The sequence below is a fragment of the Notamacropus eugenii genome, chromosome 1, assembly GCF_028372415.1.
Source record: "Notamacropus eugenii isolate mMacEug1 chromosome 1, mMacEug1.pri_v2, whole genome shotgun sequence".
NCBI lineage: Eukaryota > Metazoa > Chordata > Mammalia > Diprotodontia > Macropodidae > Notamacropus > Notamacropus eugenii.
In genome coordinates this window covers 178,947,305-178,962,666 of record NC_092872.1, presented here as the reverse complement: position 1 = coordinate 178,962,666, position 15,362 = coordinate 178,947,305, and the positions used below count along the sequence as shown (strand labels likewise).

Below are 15,362 nucleotides of genomic sequence, written 5' to 3'. Positions count from 1 at the left end.
AGCTCAGCACTCATGCAAGTGCAGGCCTACAGTACTTTAAGATGGGCTCACCGTGTCATGAACTGGACACAGATGGAAGCTAGGAGCTTGTTAAGCTTTCTTCTGAGGGGCTTCTTGTTCCTTCATGCTGAGTTCCCTCCCATGTATCTCTGCCCTAGCCTATGTGGGCAGGAAGACAAGCTCAGAAGCTAGTAGTGACTTTGTAGCACCAGAGGCCAGAATCTATATAGTTGTACTGAGATCACTGTTCTCCTAAGCCTGCTGTGCTCTGGGAGTAGATCTGATGGGGGCAGATTCCTGCAGCAAGATGGGTTGTTTCCCAACAGGATGAGAAATACCATGGTATGAACTGGACAAAGACAATGAGGTTTAGAGGACATTATTTACTGACCAACAGGAAGGAAGTGGGGAGATGAGCCCATGTCCCACTCCCCTCCCCAGATGAGCCACTGTCCTCTGCCCTACTTTTTCCTCCCCCTGGGGGCTGGTAATAAAATAGAGCCCTTCCATGATTCTCATAATAAATACATTCAGCTGGGGGAAGGGAAGGGTTCATGGTGCTGTTTGAAGGGCAGTAAAAACATGGTAGTCCTGGGTTCTCTCCCAGCATCAATAGTAACAGTCATCATCCTGGCCCAAAGGGGTTAACAACCCCAGTCAGGGGTTTTTGATTGTCCCACCTCATCCTGGGGTCACACCTTCACTGACCCAAGGACCCCTACAGCACCACAGTGAAGTAGGACAGAGGCAGGACCAAGGAATCCCATCTCCCAGCCTGCCTACTACCTGCCCTTTGCATAGTTCCAGTGGTAGTGGGAGGGAGATAAGTTTTGGGGGAAATCACTCCCATGAAAAGTTCATGGACCAAACTTGTCAGAAACAGGTTGGGGACCCCAGGCAATGAGGGGAGGGACAGTGTGGCTACCGTCTCATTCTTGGCAGGACCTGGGGGGCTCAGAGTGTGCGTGTGTAACCTTTTTTATGAACATGTACAGATGTGAGCAGATCCATGAGGTGTTCATGGAGAAGACAAGTCTAGAGCTGTGTGCTGCTTCCTCTCAGTGCCAAACTTGGAGACAAGGCCATGAGCTGGGGTGGAGGGTGTCATCACAGAGGACTGGGGTTGGAAGGCAGAACTGGATGGGTTTGGGCAGGGTGTGTGTCCCCCTTAAGTATAAGAACTATAACCTAAGTGAACCTGTGGGAAAAGGAGAGTGTATCACCTAGGCAGACACACATGCACACCAGACGTGCTCACACACACGTACACGCACACATGCGCACTGCTCAGCTGACTGCAATGCTACACCTTCTATCCAGCACAGAGAGGGGGCTGTTGGGCACAGTATGGGGAGCAGGGTCTCAGACTTCTCCAGTCACCATTAGAATTCAGCACCGAGGCAGGAGGTGGGAAGCAGACAGCAAACATGGAAGGCTCTGCTGCAGCTGCCCGCTGCCCTCAGCCCAACATGCAGCTGCAGTGCTGGAAAGAGATGGGGGCTCTCTGAAGCAGCATGATCACTGCTGACTGCCCCCATGTGTCTTAGTTTAGGGGAAACAAGTTATGCAAATCCAGCTGCCTCCCCCCCTTCTTTTAGCAATTAGGGGGTGGTGCTCCACAAGCAGACCTACCTCTCTGTAGCTCACTCTTTGAGGTCACAGGTTCTGCAAAGGGTGGTTGAGGGAAGGCTAAAGGCCTGGGGGCCTAGGCCCCTGACCAGTGGCCCCATTCAGTCATTTTGGAGGATGGTCTCAAGTGGGACATGGGAAGACGTTCTGCTGTGTGGTACAGGACCATGATGACCTGGACCCTTGTAGCAGGAGTTGAGGGGTAGGGCTAAGGCCTAGAAGGCTAACGGCTAAAGGACCTGCTTGAATGGAGGGTGTCATTCTGGAAGTCAGCTCTGGAGGCTGGAGAAGGCGAGTTAGGGCCTGGAAGGCTGGTGGAGATTGGTGGAAGGGGAAGGACAGACCTAGGCCAGGAGACCCTAGAGACCAAGGGAAATGGGGACTGGGTGGGAGGTGGGAGGGCAGCTTAGACAGAACTCTCATCCAGCCTCTCCACCAGCTGTGTGTGCTTCCGTTTCTCCAGAATTCGGCTGAGCTCCTCTGTGAAGGAGCAGGGTAGAGTAGGTGCCCGGTCCTCATTCTGCTGCAGTAATACATAACTGTTACCATTCATCCTCCTCAAACGACTAGGCAGTGCTGCCAACCCATTGGAGAGCTCAGTAGGGGGGGGAGGGGGTGGGGGAGGAGGAGGTGCTGGGGTCCCCTCCCCAGGAATTATCCGGAGGCCACTACCTTCAGGTCCTCCTGCCCTGTCTGTCCCCTCTTCCCCTTCATCCTCCTCCCCAGGGCACTGACCAGAGACTGTCTGCAGCTGGACAGCAGAGCCCCCTGCCCTGCCAGTACCTCTGGCCAGTGAATACTTGCGTCGGCGGCTACTGCCTCGAAGGCAGGCAACGTAGAGAAGCATGGAGGCCAGAACAAGGCAGAGGCCACCCAAGGCTGCAATGGTCAGCACATAGAGGAGATGGGCATCTGGGGTCAGGTGGGCACCCAGGGCTGGGGGAACCAGGGCTGGGGCAGGGAGGGCTTGCTGCACCGTGAGGCCATAGGAGGCCAGAAGGGTACGGAGCCCGTTCTCCTCTGCATAGCAACTGTAGTGACCGCTATGTTCTGGCCGGGTGTCCACCACTAATAAGCCATCCACACCCACACGGTAGCCATCCCTCCCGTCCACCAGCATCCGACTCCCATTGAGTAGCCACGAGGCTCGGGCCAGATTGGACGGCTGGTCACAGGGTAGAAGCACATCATCCCCACTCAGCACAGATCGGTTCCGAGATGGCAGATGTGGTTCTGGAGGCAGGAAGGAGATGAAAGACTGACTGTGGGAGCAAGGGACTGAAAAAGGCCCAGTGCTGGGGAATATCCTTCACCCTCCACACAGTCTTACTTGAGAAGGCTGCCAGGGTTAGAGATTTAGAGAGAAGGGGGAGGCTCCCATTAATGCTGCTAGGAAAGGAGGTGAAGCCATACCTATACACAGTGATGGAGCTAAGCTGGCTCATTACCTGTAGTCACGATGCCTTGACAGCCACGGTTGCCTCTCTCCATGTCCTGTATCAGAGCTGTCCTGGGAAAGGATAAGGGAGAGAATGCATGAGCACGGGTGTGGCTCACAGATTCTGTTTCCCCAGTAGGAGAAACTAAAGGTTATCTCAATCGATCTCAACGGTGCTCTCTTCCACTCCCACCCATGTAGAGGTCCAAATGAACAACTGTGGCCTCTACCCTTCCCAGCCCCCAGCACCTGTTGGATGCCGTGGCAGCTTCCTGGCAGGCCCGGACACTAGGATCCCAGCCACAGTAGGGGTCTCTTGCCAGGATACAATCGTAACAGGAGCTGTACCGGGAGCATCGGGACAGTGGCAGCTGGATAACCCCACTGGGGGCCCCCACATACAGGCTGTGCTAGGGTGAGAAGGAGAGGGGTGGTTAGTAATAACCTCTTGTACGCACACAATAAATGCTGTGACACCAGGCCTTTCCCTCCTGGTACTGGTATAGCCAGTGGCAGCATCTCACAGGAAAGAGGTCAATTAGATTTGAGGAGTACCTGGGCAAGGGAGATGACCAAGTTCTCCACAGGCTGGGGCTCCATGAACACCTGGGCTTCCTCAATAATGTGCATACCAAGGCCCAGCACCACGGCTTTGTGGATCCAGCCATCAGCTGAGAAACATTGGGAGTCAGAGTGAAGTGGAGGCCCCACAAGGACAACTCCCCCTCAGCCTATTCCCAGGGCCAAAAGCTTCAGCAGGCTCGGGATTAAGGGATGGGAAGAGGAAATTATTAGCAGGTAAAAGCAGGAGTTTAGCGTATATCAGGTGATTAAGAGTTGGTAGGGGTGACTTGAAAAATGAATGTTAGTGGGGTCAAGAGGAGACAGTCATCCCCAAGGTCACACCTGTCCCCAGGAAGAGCACATCGTAAGTCAGACCGGCTGGCACAGTAACAGGGGTCCCCACAAGCCGAGTATATCTAATGTTCCGCTTCAGCAGGAGAGGCCGCCCTCGGGCTGGCCCCACAACCCTAGCCATGAGTGGGTGCAACTTGACAAAGTCCAGGACAGGGGAGGGTAGGTCCTGAGAGGAGTTGTAGCCCCGCCTTCGGAGTCCATCTGTGATGCACTGTGGGAGACAGGGGCTCAGGTGAGGGTGACGAACATCTAGGGAAGGATCATCCTAAGGCCCAGCCTTACAGATCAGGACGCTGAGGCTGAAAGGGAATAACTTGCCCAGATTCAGATAGGTGGTAAAACAGCAGAGCTAGAATTTGAACTCAGGTCCTCCGTCTTCAAGCCCAGGGATCTTTCATCTCACACAACTATCTCTAAGTGTCCAGACAAACATCCCTAGCTGGAAGAAGTTAGGCTCCTGAGGAACAAAATGATCCATCCCTAACCCCACCCCAGATCAGCTTGATGAGAAAGTGAGGACCACCCCCTTGCCCCTCACCGAGCCTGGTCGGGGCTCCGGCACAGCCCCATCATACCGACCCCAGCGACGTGTACCATCCTGGTATTCCATGTAGGGGCCAGAGAAGGATGCCTGGACATCAGACAGGTCATAACGACAGATGGCTGAGGCCTCCAGGGTCCTCCTGGGAGGTGGGAGGAGGGGATTGACTCAGATCTAAGAACCAGCCTGCCCTCTCCTCAGCTTTCTGGGATCTAGGACAGAAAACTGGAGGGAGGGGGAAGGTCCCGCCTCTCCACCATTGGACTTTGTTGCTGATTGGCCACTTCTGAACGGTCAGCTGAACTGCCCCCACTATCTCAGCCATTGGCAGAGGTCAGCATACTTGAAATTCCTTCTGTGCAGCCAATCCGCCCCCTTCAGTACTCCTCATCAGGACTGGAGATACCCAGAAATCTGTCCCTGGAATCATCCTGCCTCCCAACATCAGTTGCTGTCTCAGGGGTGGGGTAGTTATTTGATCGAATCCCTAAGTCTCCCTCAGAATGCCTCCCCAACTCTCAGTTCGTCCCCAGTTACTTTAAGGCTCTCCATACTCCCCACCAGGGTTCTTCCCTAGCACTGACCACTGAGCAGCCAGGCTAAATGCTGCATAGAAGCGTGTATGGGCCCAGGAGCCCCCATCCAGGCTACAGACACTACGTAGGGTCTCATACAGAGGGATATGACAAGTCAGCCGGGCCTTCAGGAAAGATGTCCATTTCTTCTGTAGGATTTTCTTCCCACCGAGGTCACCCTGGAGCCAGAGGAGGGGTGGGCTCAGACATCATGATGAGGTCAGGAGGTCTGGGGAACGCTTCCACCCCTCTGGTTTCAGATGCCTAGACTTAGTTTACCTTGCAAACTCGGGCTACCCGGGCAACCCGGTGTCCCCGGATCTGGGAGAAGCTGCTGCCTTCCTCTGTGGCACGCTCCGTGAAGAAATAATACACTTTGTCGTCATCTCCCACAGTGCTGGCCTCACTTTCCCGGATGAGGACGGAAAATACGAACTCTGCATCTAAAGGGGCAGAGGCCTCAGAGAAGAGGCGTCCTGGACCACCCCTTCAGATGGGGGATCCTGTCCCCTAACCTCCATTATCATTCTAAGCACTTCTCCACGAAGGTTTCATTTCCCCACCTCTAGGGTTCTCCAAATATATGTAATATACATTAATCTAGAACATTCTGTTTGTCTGGGGGCTGAGATGAAGAAAAAGAGGCCCCAGCCAGGCCTGAAACAGATTGTATTTCTAAGTGAGAAAGAATAAACCATGGAAACATCTCTTCTCTCCCCAGCCCCTTTCGCCTTCCTGTCCATCCGTCTCCAAGTTTCACTTGCCCTGCCTAGACCCTGGGCCCTGGATTTGCCCCTCCATCTTGGAGGTTGCCCCTCCATCTTGGAGGTTGCCCCTCCAACCAGGCCCAGTTCTTCCAAGCCGCCACCTCTTCACCTTCCTAGGCCCCCAGACTCTGAATTCAGCCCTTCTTCTTTACTGGTCCCTAAATGCCTCAGTCACCAACTTTGTTCCCCTCACCATTGAGCCAGTGTAAGGGGGACTCCTCAGTTCGTAGGGAGCGGGGATGACGGCTGCGACGAATGTCAGGTATGCTCCGGAACTCATATCTTGTGGCAGTGTAGAGGCCACCATCTAGGGTCAAGGAGACATCAAACACGGGGTAATGTTCCCCATGAGTGGCAAATGTCAGCTCTGCAGGGGGTTGTGTCACATACACACAGAGGGAGCTATATGACACAGGCAGAATGTGTCATTCATACCACCCAAGTGAAGGGGCATGTTAGCTCTATAGGGAGATGTGCTGTATACATGGGGTATTTGATGTGTGGGAAACACATAGCCTCACCCTGTGGCAGCACTATACACACACATACACACACACACACACACACGCACACACGCACACACACACAGAGCACCCACCAACAATAAGCCCTGTGAAGCCCCTGGCTGGGTCATAGGGACACTTCTCCTTCCCCTCCTCAAAGCTAGGGGGTAAAGTGAAGGCTTCAGAATCCTGGAGAAAGACAAACAGCTCAGAATGGGCATGGGGAGGTGATCAGAAGGCCAGAAGCAGAACTATAGCAAGGCTACAATCACTGGGGAATCAATGTTTGGGAGCTTCAGAAATGAAGCAGGGAGGTCAAATCCCCTATTCCATGAAGATAGGGAATGTCCCCTGATGAATCTTCAGGGGTCAGCTATCAGAGGACAGTGAGTGAAACAGTGATGATGAGGCCATAAGTCTGCATCTAGACCAGGCTAAATGCTGCATTGGGAGGGGGGAGGGAGGTGAAAGGTCAGATCAGCCTTACGATGGCAGCACAGAGTGGCTGGAAGGCATGAGTCCCACAAGCATAGAGATGCGTCGCATTCAGACGCTGCAGGAACCGGACATGGTTGAAGCACTCAGTCTAGAGGGGGTCAGGTTAGAGGGACAAAGGTGGGGAAGGGGCGTGAGTCCCTGGCCAGGCTAGCAGCTCCTCTCCACCATCTACTCAACTGGAATCACTCATCATAATGTCCTGGTGTCCTTGTACAGTCATAACTATAATCGTCCTCTACTGTTCCCTTGGTTTCCCTGATCCTTCACTTTCCTAATCCTTCTTCTGCCTCACTAATTCTTTTAATATTCTGATAACCATATTTCAGTACAATTGATTTCCTTTGAAATTTCCTTTGAAATACTGTATTTTACTTCATGTATTTAAAACAATTAAGAAGTGGGTGTCCAAAGGCTTCTCCAGACTGCTGGAGGCACCTGTAGTACGGAGGTGTTATGAAGCCCTGGTGTTTCTCCTGCAGCCCCACCTTTTCCTCTTCCCACCCTCTGAAGGCAAGAGCCTCTGAGCCTCCATCCCTGGCCTGCTAGTCTTTTCTCAGGACATGTCCTGCCCATATGATCGCAGCTGCTTCATGGCCAGCTTCAATAGCCCTCACACACTGCTGATTTCCACCCCTCTAGTTCTCAAGCCCTGACCACTCTCCTTCATTCCAAACTCACATTTTTCAGGTTTCTGTTAAATACTTCCCCCAGATGTCTCAGTGACACCTCAAAATCAATGTGTCTAAAACTCATCATCCTTCCCTCAAAACTCACTCCTCCCCCCTCATGCTCCATCTTTGTCAATGCCATTACCATCCTCCCAGTTACCCGAACTAATCATCCCAGTGATGACAGACTACTCTTTAGCTCCCACATCTAATTAGTCACTGTGTCATGTCAAGTCAGTCTCCGTAGTATGGCCCCCACCCTAGCCCAGGCACTCATAATCTCTTTCTTGCACTGATGCACTAAATGTCTAATGGGTGTCCCTCCCTCCAGTCTCTCTTCCTTCCATTCACTCAATGGGATATAGGGTTTAGGTAGTTGTAGTGAGGGTTGGGGAAAGGGATAGGGGATTCTTACCCACCTGGTTATTTCTTCCCTTTCGGACACATTCATTCTGAGTCTCTGGGGATGCTTCCCATCGGATCTGTGGGAGGGAAGGAGAGAAACTTCTTGAACTACAGATACCCTACCCAGGGTGGGACAGCATCAATAAAGGAATCACTGTGGTTGGGGCATGGGGTGGGGGGGAAAAGAGGGCAGTGAGGGTACTAGGGATAGGTATAGGGAAGCCCATGGATTCCCAAGGGGAATTTCAGGGGTTTAAATAGGATGTTCATGGATCTAGGTTATGTACAAGGATCTAAGGTATAAAGAGGTCTGCGGGAAGGGGGTACGGTGAAAAGTATGTTAAATAAAGGTCCCAGTAGTTTGTGTATAGATCTGGAATACACAGAGGGTACAAGGTGGCTGACCTCACGGTGGGATCCATCTCCGATGTCTTGGGCATTAAGAGAGAACAAGGCCCCCCGTGCCCCTACAAGCAGCCTCCCTGATGCCTCCTCCAGCAGCAACGTAGAATAATTGTGGGCGTGACCCCCGAAGTGTCGGGCCTCGGAGAGCTCTGGGGGAGATGTGGAAGACAGGTATTGATCCCCTAGGCTCAGCTCCCTTCCAACCCTCACACACTCATATTCCAACCCCCACATTTGCCTGACCCTATGCTCTTTGCTCTTGTAATAGAGGCTTATTTTTGTGTATTTCCATAATGTTATACTGAATTAATCTGTTACTCTGTTTTTCAAGTGAGAGGGAACACTTTTAACCTATTTGTATTTCCTTGTCTTTATTTTAGTAGGAAGAGGGGAAGGTTAACCAGTGATTATTAAGAATATGGGTAGAATAGTCCTTGCTGACTGGATAAGTCAGTATGGGTATCACTATGAGTAAGAGGTTAGTGGGGTCAGTAAGTGATCAAGGAGCCAAGAGATCAGGTGACAGCTGGATGTTAGCAATTACTGGGGGAACCTTAGTTGACAGAAGTAGTGAGTAAAATTGACCCAGAAGGTTCAGGTAGGTGAATCCTATCTTGGTGTGGAAGTATCTTGGGTGGGGTCAAAGACTCCCAGGGAGTCTAACACCAACGGACATGTTCCTAGACTAGAAGAAATCTTAGAAGGTTGAACCAAGCTGGAGAAACTAGAACTAAGAATACGGTTAGAAAACTTGGAGCACCACTCAGTCGGCCTAGTGCTGAAAGACTTCCCTTTATATACCCTTCTAATGGTATGCCTTGGTGTGTCCTTTTGTCCCTTGCAAATGAACTCTAGAAGACCCATTCTTATGGACTGAAGTGTGTGGCACACAGGCACCAGAGAAGGAACAGATGCAGAACTGGGCCATCTATTTCTAGTGGGAATGGCCAAAGTAGGAGGAATGTTCATTAGAATTCGTCACATCAGATAATCTCTGAGTTCAGAGACAAAGAAGGCCACATACTTAGGGCCTCTAGATGTGGATAAGAAATATGGGAAGTTTAGACACTAATAGGGGGGTAAAAGCCTTTGGATGGAGGGTAAGGTCCCAGAGTGTTGAAATCAATGAGAAGCTGATGGTTCAGTCACGCCGGGGCCTGAATCCTTCTAATTTAGCCAGTGTCCCTAAACCTTAATCCCTCCTCCTCAGCCAGTCCCCACCTTAGCTTCCCATCCCCTAGTCTCCCTGCCTTCACCCCCTACCCTCAATGGGATGAGGTCACCTTCACCTTCATAAGGGATAGTTGTCCTTGGCGTGGCATCCAGCTCTCTGGCCGGTCTCCGTGGTGGGGGCCCAGGGGCAGAAGAGACCAGAAGGAGGCACAGAAGGAGGGGCCCAAGGCCCTCCCACATCTTCCTAGGGGGCCCAAGAATAGCTCAGACCCAAGAGAGCCCCCAGGAGCCTCCTAAGTAGGGGACTAGGGAGTAAGGGGAAAGCCAGTGGTGGGGAAACGATGTCACAAAATCATAAAGAGTCACAGTTCAAGGAAATTGAGGCCCTGGGAGCCGTAGTCACATTCAGGTGTGTCCTGGCTTTCTACGATCCTGTGTCCACAAAATAAAAAGGGAAAAGCACTGTCTCTCCTAGTCCAAAATTGAGCCTCAGTTTCTCTACCTGTTGCAAGAGTTAATTCTACAACAACCCTCTCCCCCCTCCACTTCACTTACTCACAAACACACACACACACACAAACACACACACACACACACACACACACACACACACACACACACACACACAAAGAAATCTGCAAACCCTTACCCCTTTGCCACTATGGGAGGCTGTGGCCACAGCCTCTTCTTTCACCCTTCCCCTGGTCTTAATTTGTTCTTTTGCTTATTTCTCTCCCTTTGCTATGTTTTTCAACTATGAATTTTTAAAATATTAGAACCTCTGGCCCATCAGCTGCAAGGGACTTTACAGATCATCCAGTTCTTATAAAGAGCGGGAAACAGGCCTTGGGAGAAGTTTCTGTTGTTCAGTCGTTTCAGTCATGTCTGACTCTCTATGACCCCATTTGGGGTTTTCTTGCCAGAGATACTGGGCTGGTTTGTCATTTTCTTTTCCAGCTCATTTTACAGATGAGGAAACTGAGGTAAACAGTTATGTGACTTGCCCAGGGCCAGGAAGTGCCTGAGGTCGAATCTGAACTCAGATCTTCCAGACTTCAGGGCCAGGATTCTACCTACTGCACCACCTAGGTGCCCCTAAAGATAAGTACCTTGTCCAAAGACATAAAAGGACAGAGTTGGAGCTAAAATCCAAGGTTTTTGATTCCCAGGGTAGGGCTCTGTGTAACATTTATCCCTTCATTTTAATCACCAAATATGCACAAAGAACCAAAGGTGCCTATTCACACTGAATGTGCTGCCACACACCTACTTGTATATATTCATACATCTCTTTGCACAGTAATATGTATCTACATCTCTGTAAATCTGTAGATGTTCCTTCCTTGATCTTCAGACTTCTTCCTATGAATCCTCAGAACTTCTGCCAGGCTTTCCCCTGGCACTGATCACTTGATGCTGTGCTATCTATACACATGTCTTCTTTTACCCTTGCCCCCAACATCTTAGGCTGTTTGCCCCCCCCCCCCCCCAAGAGCAGGATGTGTATGGTTTCCTCCATGGACCAAATACTCAGAAAATATTCATTATCACTATTAATAATAGTTAACATTCAACTCATCAGGCATATTTTAGACATTCACTCTGTGCAAGGCGCTCTGGTGTCTAATACAATGGAAATAAAGAGATGAGACTCAGAATTTGCTCTCAAGAAACTGACAGTCTGCCAACAATCTAAGAGAGAAAGACAGGTGCAAAGGGGAAGTGCAGAAACTGGAGAGATCTTACCTGGGGGATGAGGGGATTCAGGGAAGGCTTCATGGAGAAGGCAGCACCTGACATGAGCCATGAAGCCAAGGGAGAACTTTAACACAAAGAGTTGAGGATGGAGTCTACTCCAGGTATGGGGATAGCCTGAACAAATGCATGGAGACAGGAGTCAAAGGAGAATGTAGGGAGCGTTTTGCCCAAATCCCTTTCCTTATTCTGTGAAGGACATTACTCAAGCACCATTATTTTAGGTAACTGAGGATCAGAGAAGCTTAGTGACTTGCTCTGGGTCCTGTAAACTCTACATTCAGTACCCTTTCTTCTCTACTACAGTCCCTGGCTGAATTGTATGTGTCTTTCCATGTATGGATTATTTCTGTCTATGTATGCCCATGCACACTGGAGTCTTCACAGGGAGCCTAAATTAAGGGTATACTACTGGTTGGGGGCTAAGATCCCCTGGGGTAGGGCAAGAGGGCCAGCTGGTCTCTGATCTACTTGGGACTCCTACGGGAAAGGAGAAGGCCAGGACCATCTAATGATACTTCTCACCCCTCCTTCCCACCAGGGTGGGCTCTATAAGCATAAGCTCATGGTGCTATTATTATCCCCCTTTTACGGTTGGGGAAACTGAGACATAAAGATAAAGTGACTTGTCCAGTCACACTGCTAGTAAGTGTCTGAGGTCATATCTGAAGTCCATTCCTGCTTCCAGGTCCAGCAGCACTCCACCCACTGCACCACCTACCTGTCTCTACACAAAGAGCAGCCTTAGGGCCTCTATTCCTCTTTGATGGAGGAGTGGGAGGTTCCCAGATGAAGACCTGGGAAGAACTGGGGGCAGAGCCCAAGGATAATGCCTGGAATCACAGCCAACAGGGATAAACTCAACACCATCCATCCCCACAGGCTTCGGTCTGTTCCTCAGTAAAACATTAACCAGCCTGCTTTGGAGGAGCAGGAGAAGTTGCCAGAATAGCCATAGGGAAGTGGTGAAACAGATCATGTCATGTGGGGGGACCAATGGAGTTTAATTAAAGGGCAAAGGTTGGGAAGGGTGGAAGATCTGGAGAGGTGTGATTGTTTGCTGAGGGAGGGTACACGGTCAGCTTAGTACCATTGGATATGGGCAGCTTTGACCTAGATACATATGTGCACACACAGACACATACCTATACACAAACACACACGTGTATATGAGTACACTGGCATGAACAAGATGTGTTTGTAAATACCCACAGATAATACAAACAGTGAAGAAAGGGCTAAGTTCTGGGCTGGGCGGGCTCAATCTTCCATGAAGAGGGGAAAGGGGATAAGGATGATTCAGAACAGTAAGGTCGGGATGAGAATGGGGCTCATTTACAAAGGCTCAGCTTCCTTCCCCTGGCAGGGCTGCTGGGTTGGGACCAAAAGTCCCCAAATCCTCCAGAGCCATACTGTCCTAAAAACGTTCTTTGGAATCCGGAGAACAGGCTGTCTCTCCCAGAGGGCCCCTCTACCTTCCGAGGAAGGGCCAGTCCTGGGCCTGCGAAGCAGCACTGCCCGGCAGCGGTTGCCCCTCACCCCACGACACACCTCTCCCACCAGGGGAGGTCCCAGTTGCCTGGGGCCTTCCAAGTCTGGGGTCTGAGCTCCCCCGAAGCAGTCCTGCCTTCCAGTCCTCTCGGGCCCAGGTGGGAAGATGTCAGCATCCCTTCCTCCAGGGCGTTGGGAGAAAGTGCCCACGGGGGGCTGACTGCACCTCCGGAGCCCATCCCCGGGTCCAAGGAGAGCCCTAGCCCCCCCCGCCCCCCTGGGGCTCAATTCCTCCCGCGGCAGCTGGAGGACGTCCTCTGGGGCCTGGGCTTAACACCGATCTCGGGGAAGACCCCACCTAGCCCACGGGGCCCTCCCGGTGCCCACGCCACGCAGGGCTGCAGCCCGCAGACCCCCATCCCTTCCGATCCCAGCGGGCGGGCTGCAGCGGGAGGGACCCCAGCCCGGCCTCTCCGTCCCCACACCTGCCACGGCCTCGCTCCGCTCCCGCCTCCCACCGCAGTCCCCAGCCCGCTCCAGCCCGTGCACCTGCGGCCTCGGCTCCGGGCCGAGCCGAGGCATCCAAGCCGAAGGAGGCCCGCCGCCGCCCCCAGGCCCGACCCCGGAGGTCGCAGGAGGGAGGGTCGACACCCCCGCCCCCACCCACCTTGCGGGTCCTAAATCCGGGTCCACAGCGACACGGACACTACGGCTCCAGCTGCACAACCCTGGCCCGGAGGGGGCGGGGCCGGGCGGGGGCGGGGCCGGAGCGGCGCCGGTGGGGCGGGGGCGGGATGAGGGGCGGGAGGGGCGGGGCCGGGTGAGGGGCGGGGCCGGAGCCGGGGTGAGGGGCCGGGGGGGCGGGGCTGGGAGAGAGCCGACTACCTTCGTTTCGCCGGAAGCCCGACCTTGCCTCCCGCGACCCAGGGGTCAGAGTCGCGGCTCGGGCCACGCCCCCCGCCCCAGCCGGACGCTGCAGGCACCTGTTGGACTGCACCTCGTGGGCGGTGGGCCTCCCAGGGAGCCCGGGCTTCTCCTGCGCCGGCTCCGGGCCGGGTCACCGGGTCGGACGGGCTTCGAGCCGTGCCCACGTCGCGCGGCGCGGGAAAAAGCGTGGGCCCCGGCGGCCGCCTAAGCTTTCGCCGCCTCGTGGCGGGGCCGCAGTCTGCGCCGAGGAGTGCCCGGCGGGCGGGAACCTTCGGCCGTTGGTTCACGGAGCACAGACAGGAGCCGCGTAGGTTCTTCTCTCCCGGGGTCTCCAGGGACCTCGGAATCTCCGCATCGGAGCTGCGCCCCCTAGCGGCCCGCACTGCCCCCTGCACTCTGGCTTAGAGGTTCCCATTTGGTCGTAAGGGAGAAACGGAGGCCCGGGGGAGGCCGGACCCTCACTAACCCGATCCCGTAAGGGAGGGAACTGAATGGCTTACGACGGCCCCACCCCCGCCGGGCTTGGCCTAGGTGGAGTCTGACCCCTGACCACTCCTCGGGAGGCCTGGTCTAGTGGGGACAATGCTGGGCTTTGCCGCCTTCCTCCGGAGCCTCCCACCCAGGTCTACCTCCGTCCACGAGGGGAGGAGACTGCTTCCACTGCTCAGGCACAGAGCCCCCCGCTATTCGGTGCTAGTCCTGATTGTCACAAAATGGCTCAGAACCACCTCCTCCCCCCAAAGCTGACGGGGCAGGCCCAGCCTTCGGGGGGTACTGGATGGCTCCGAAGCCCTTCCTCTGCCCAACGCTGAATCCGCCTCTCCCAGCTCCGCTCCCTCGCTCAGTTCGACCTTCGGGCCAAGGGGCACAAAGGCCTTCGAGCCTCTTTCCAAGGACAACCCCTCGGACACTGCAGGTCACATTCCCGCTGTCCTCTCTTCCAGGTTCACGAGTTCCTCTGTAGCTCTAAGCCAGCCAGCCTCCCCTTCCCTTGGAAGACTTACTGTAGAAAAAACTCTCCCACGTAGTCACTGAACTATGCCTTTAAAAACCATTGCCCAATACACCACCCCCACCGTTCCCAGCTTGGTGTCGTTGTGTATGGGGGTGGGGCGGAGGATGTGGACCGTCCGCTCCCAGACACAGAAAGGGAATGCTGCTAAACCTGCAGATTGCTAAAAGCGGACAGGACGGACATTCAGGTGGAGGGACAGTAGGAGGGAGAAGGACTGGGATTGGGCATGAGGAAATGGAGAGGGCTGAGGAAACAGGAAGTGAAAGAATAAACTCTGGACAGAAGGGGGGGGCCAGGTCGGGGACGGTTCTAATCGGTCTAAAAGACGGCATCACCAGAAGTGATTCGTTGTAGGTGGCACAGCCATATTTGAGCGCAGGTCCCACCTCGAAATCTTGGGCTCTTCTCACTGCAATGACAATTACCTCAAACCCAGACTCAGAAATTCAGATTTGGTGGTATTAGGAAAAAGGGAAATCGGGAGATTCCAGATGAAAATTGTGTTTAAGGTAGGTCATTCTAGCAGTGATGCTGAAGGACCTGCCACAAGGGGTAAGCCCAGGGGAATACGAGTTAAACTGACCTGCTCACCTGTGAGCTGGAGCTGCTTGCTAGGAGACTGCTGAAGAGCGGGTGGAATCAGGCTTTGGCAAC

The 15,362-nt window shown here is 53.4% G+C and overlaps 1 protein-coding gene across 5 annotated transcripts; it reads right to left on the bottom strand.

Moving 5' to 3' along the window:
- Positions 1-368: 368 nt before the first annotated feature.
- On the bottom strand, positions 369-13,730 carry SEMA4G (semaphorin 4G). 5 transcript variants are annotated; one of them, XM_072620245.1, is made up of 17 exons: positions 13,652-13,730; positions 11,267-11,392; positions 9,637-9,952; positions 8,348-8,496; positions 7,957-8,019; positions 6,859-6,957; positions 6,467-6,560; positions 6,062-6,175; positions 5,381-5,544; positions 5,111-5,280; positions 4,524-4,668; positions 3,974-4,196; positions 3,623-3,738; positions 3,317-3,477; positions 3,078-3,139; positions 1,633-2,862; positions 369-1,483 (listed from the first exon to the last, which is right to left on the bottom strand). In XM_072620245.1, the coding sequence occupies exons 3-16, from the start codon at positions 9,758-9,760 to the stop codon at positions 2,036-2,038; spliced, it is 2,511 nt and encodes an 836-aa protein (XP_072476346.1). In that variant the 5' UTR covers positions 9,761-9,952; positions 11,267-11,392; positions 13,652-13,730; the 3' UTR covers positions 369-1,483; positions 1,633-2,035. The 5 variants fall into 5 exon arrangements, with proteins under 5 accessions (XP_072476346.1, XP_072476340.1, XP_072476336.1 ...); XM_072620239.1 differs by lacking the exon at positions 13,652-13,730 and adding an exon at positions 13,434-13,537; XM_072620235.1 differs by lacking the exon at positions 13,652-13,730 and adding an exon at positions 13,434-13,512 and having other exon boundaries at positions 11,267-12,108.
- Positions 13,731-15,362: the final 1,632 nt, after the last annotated feature.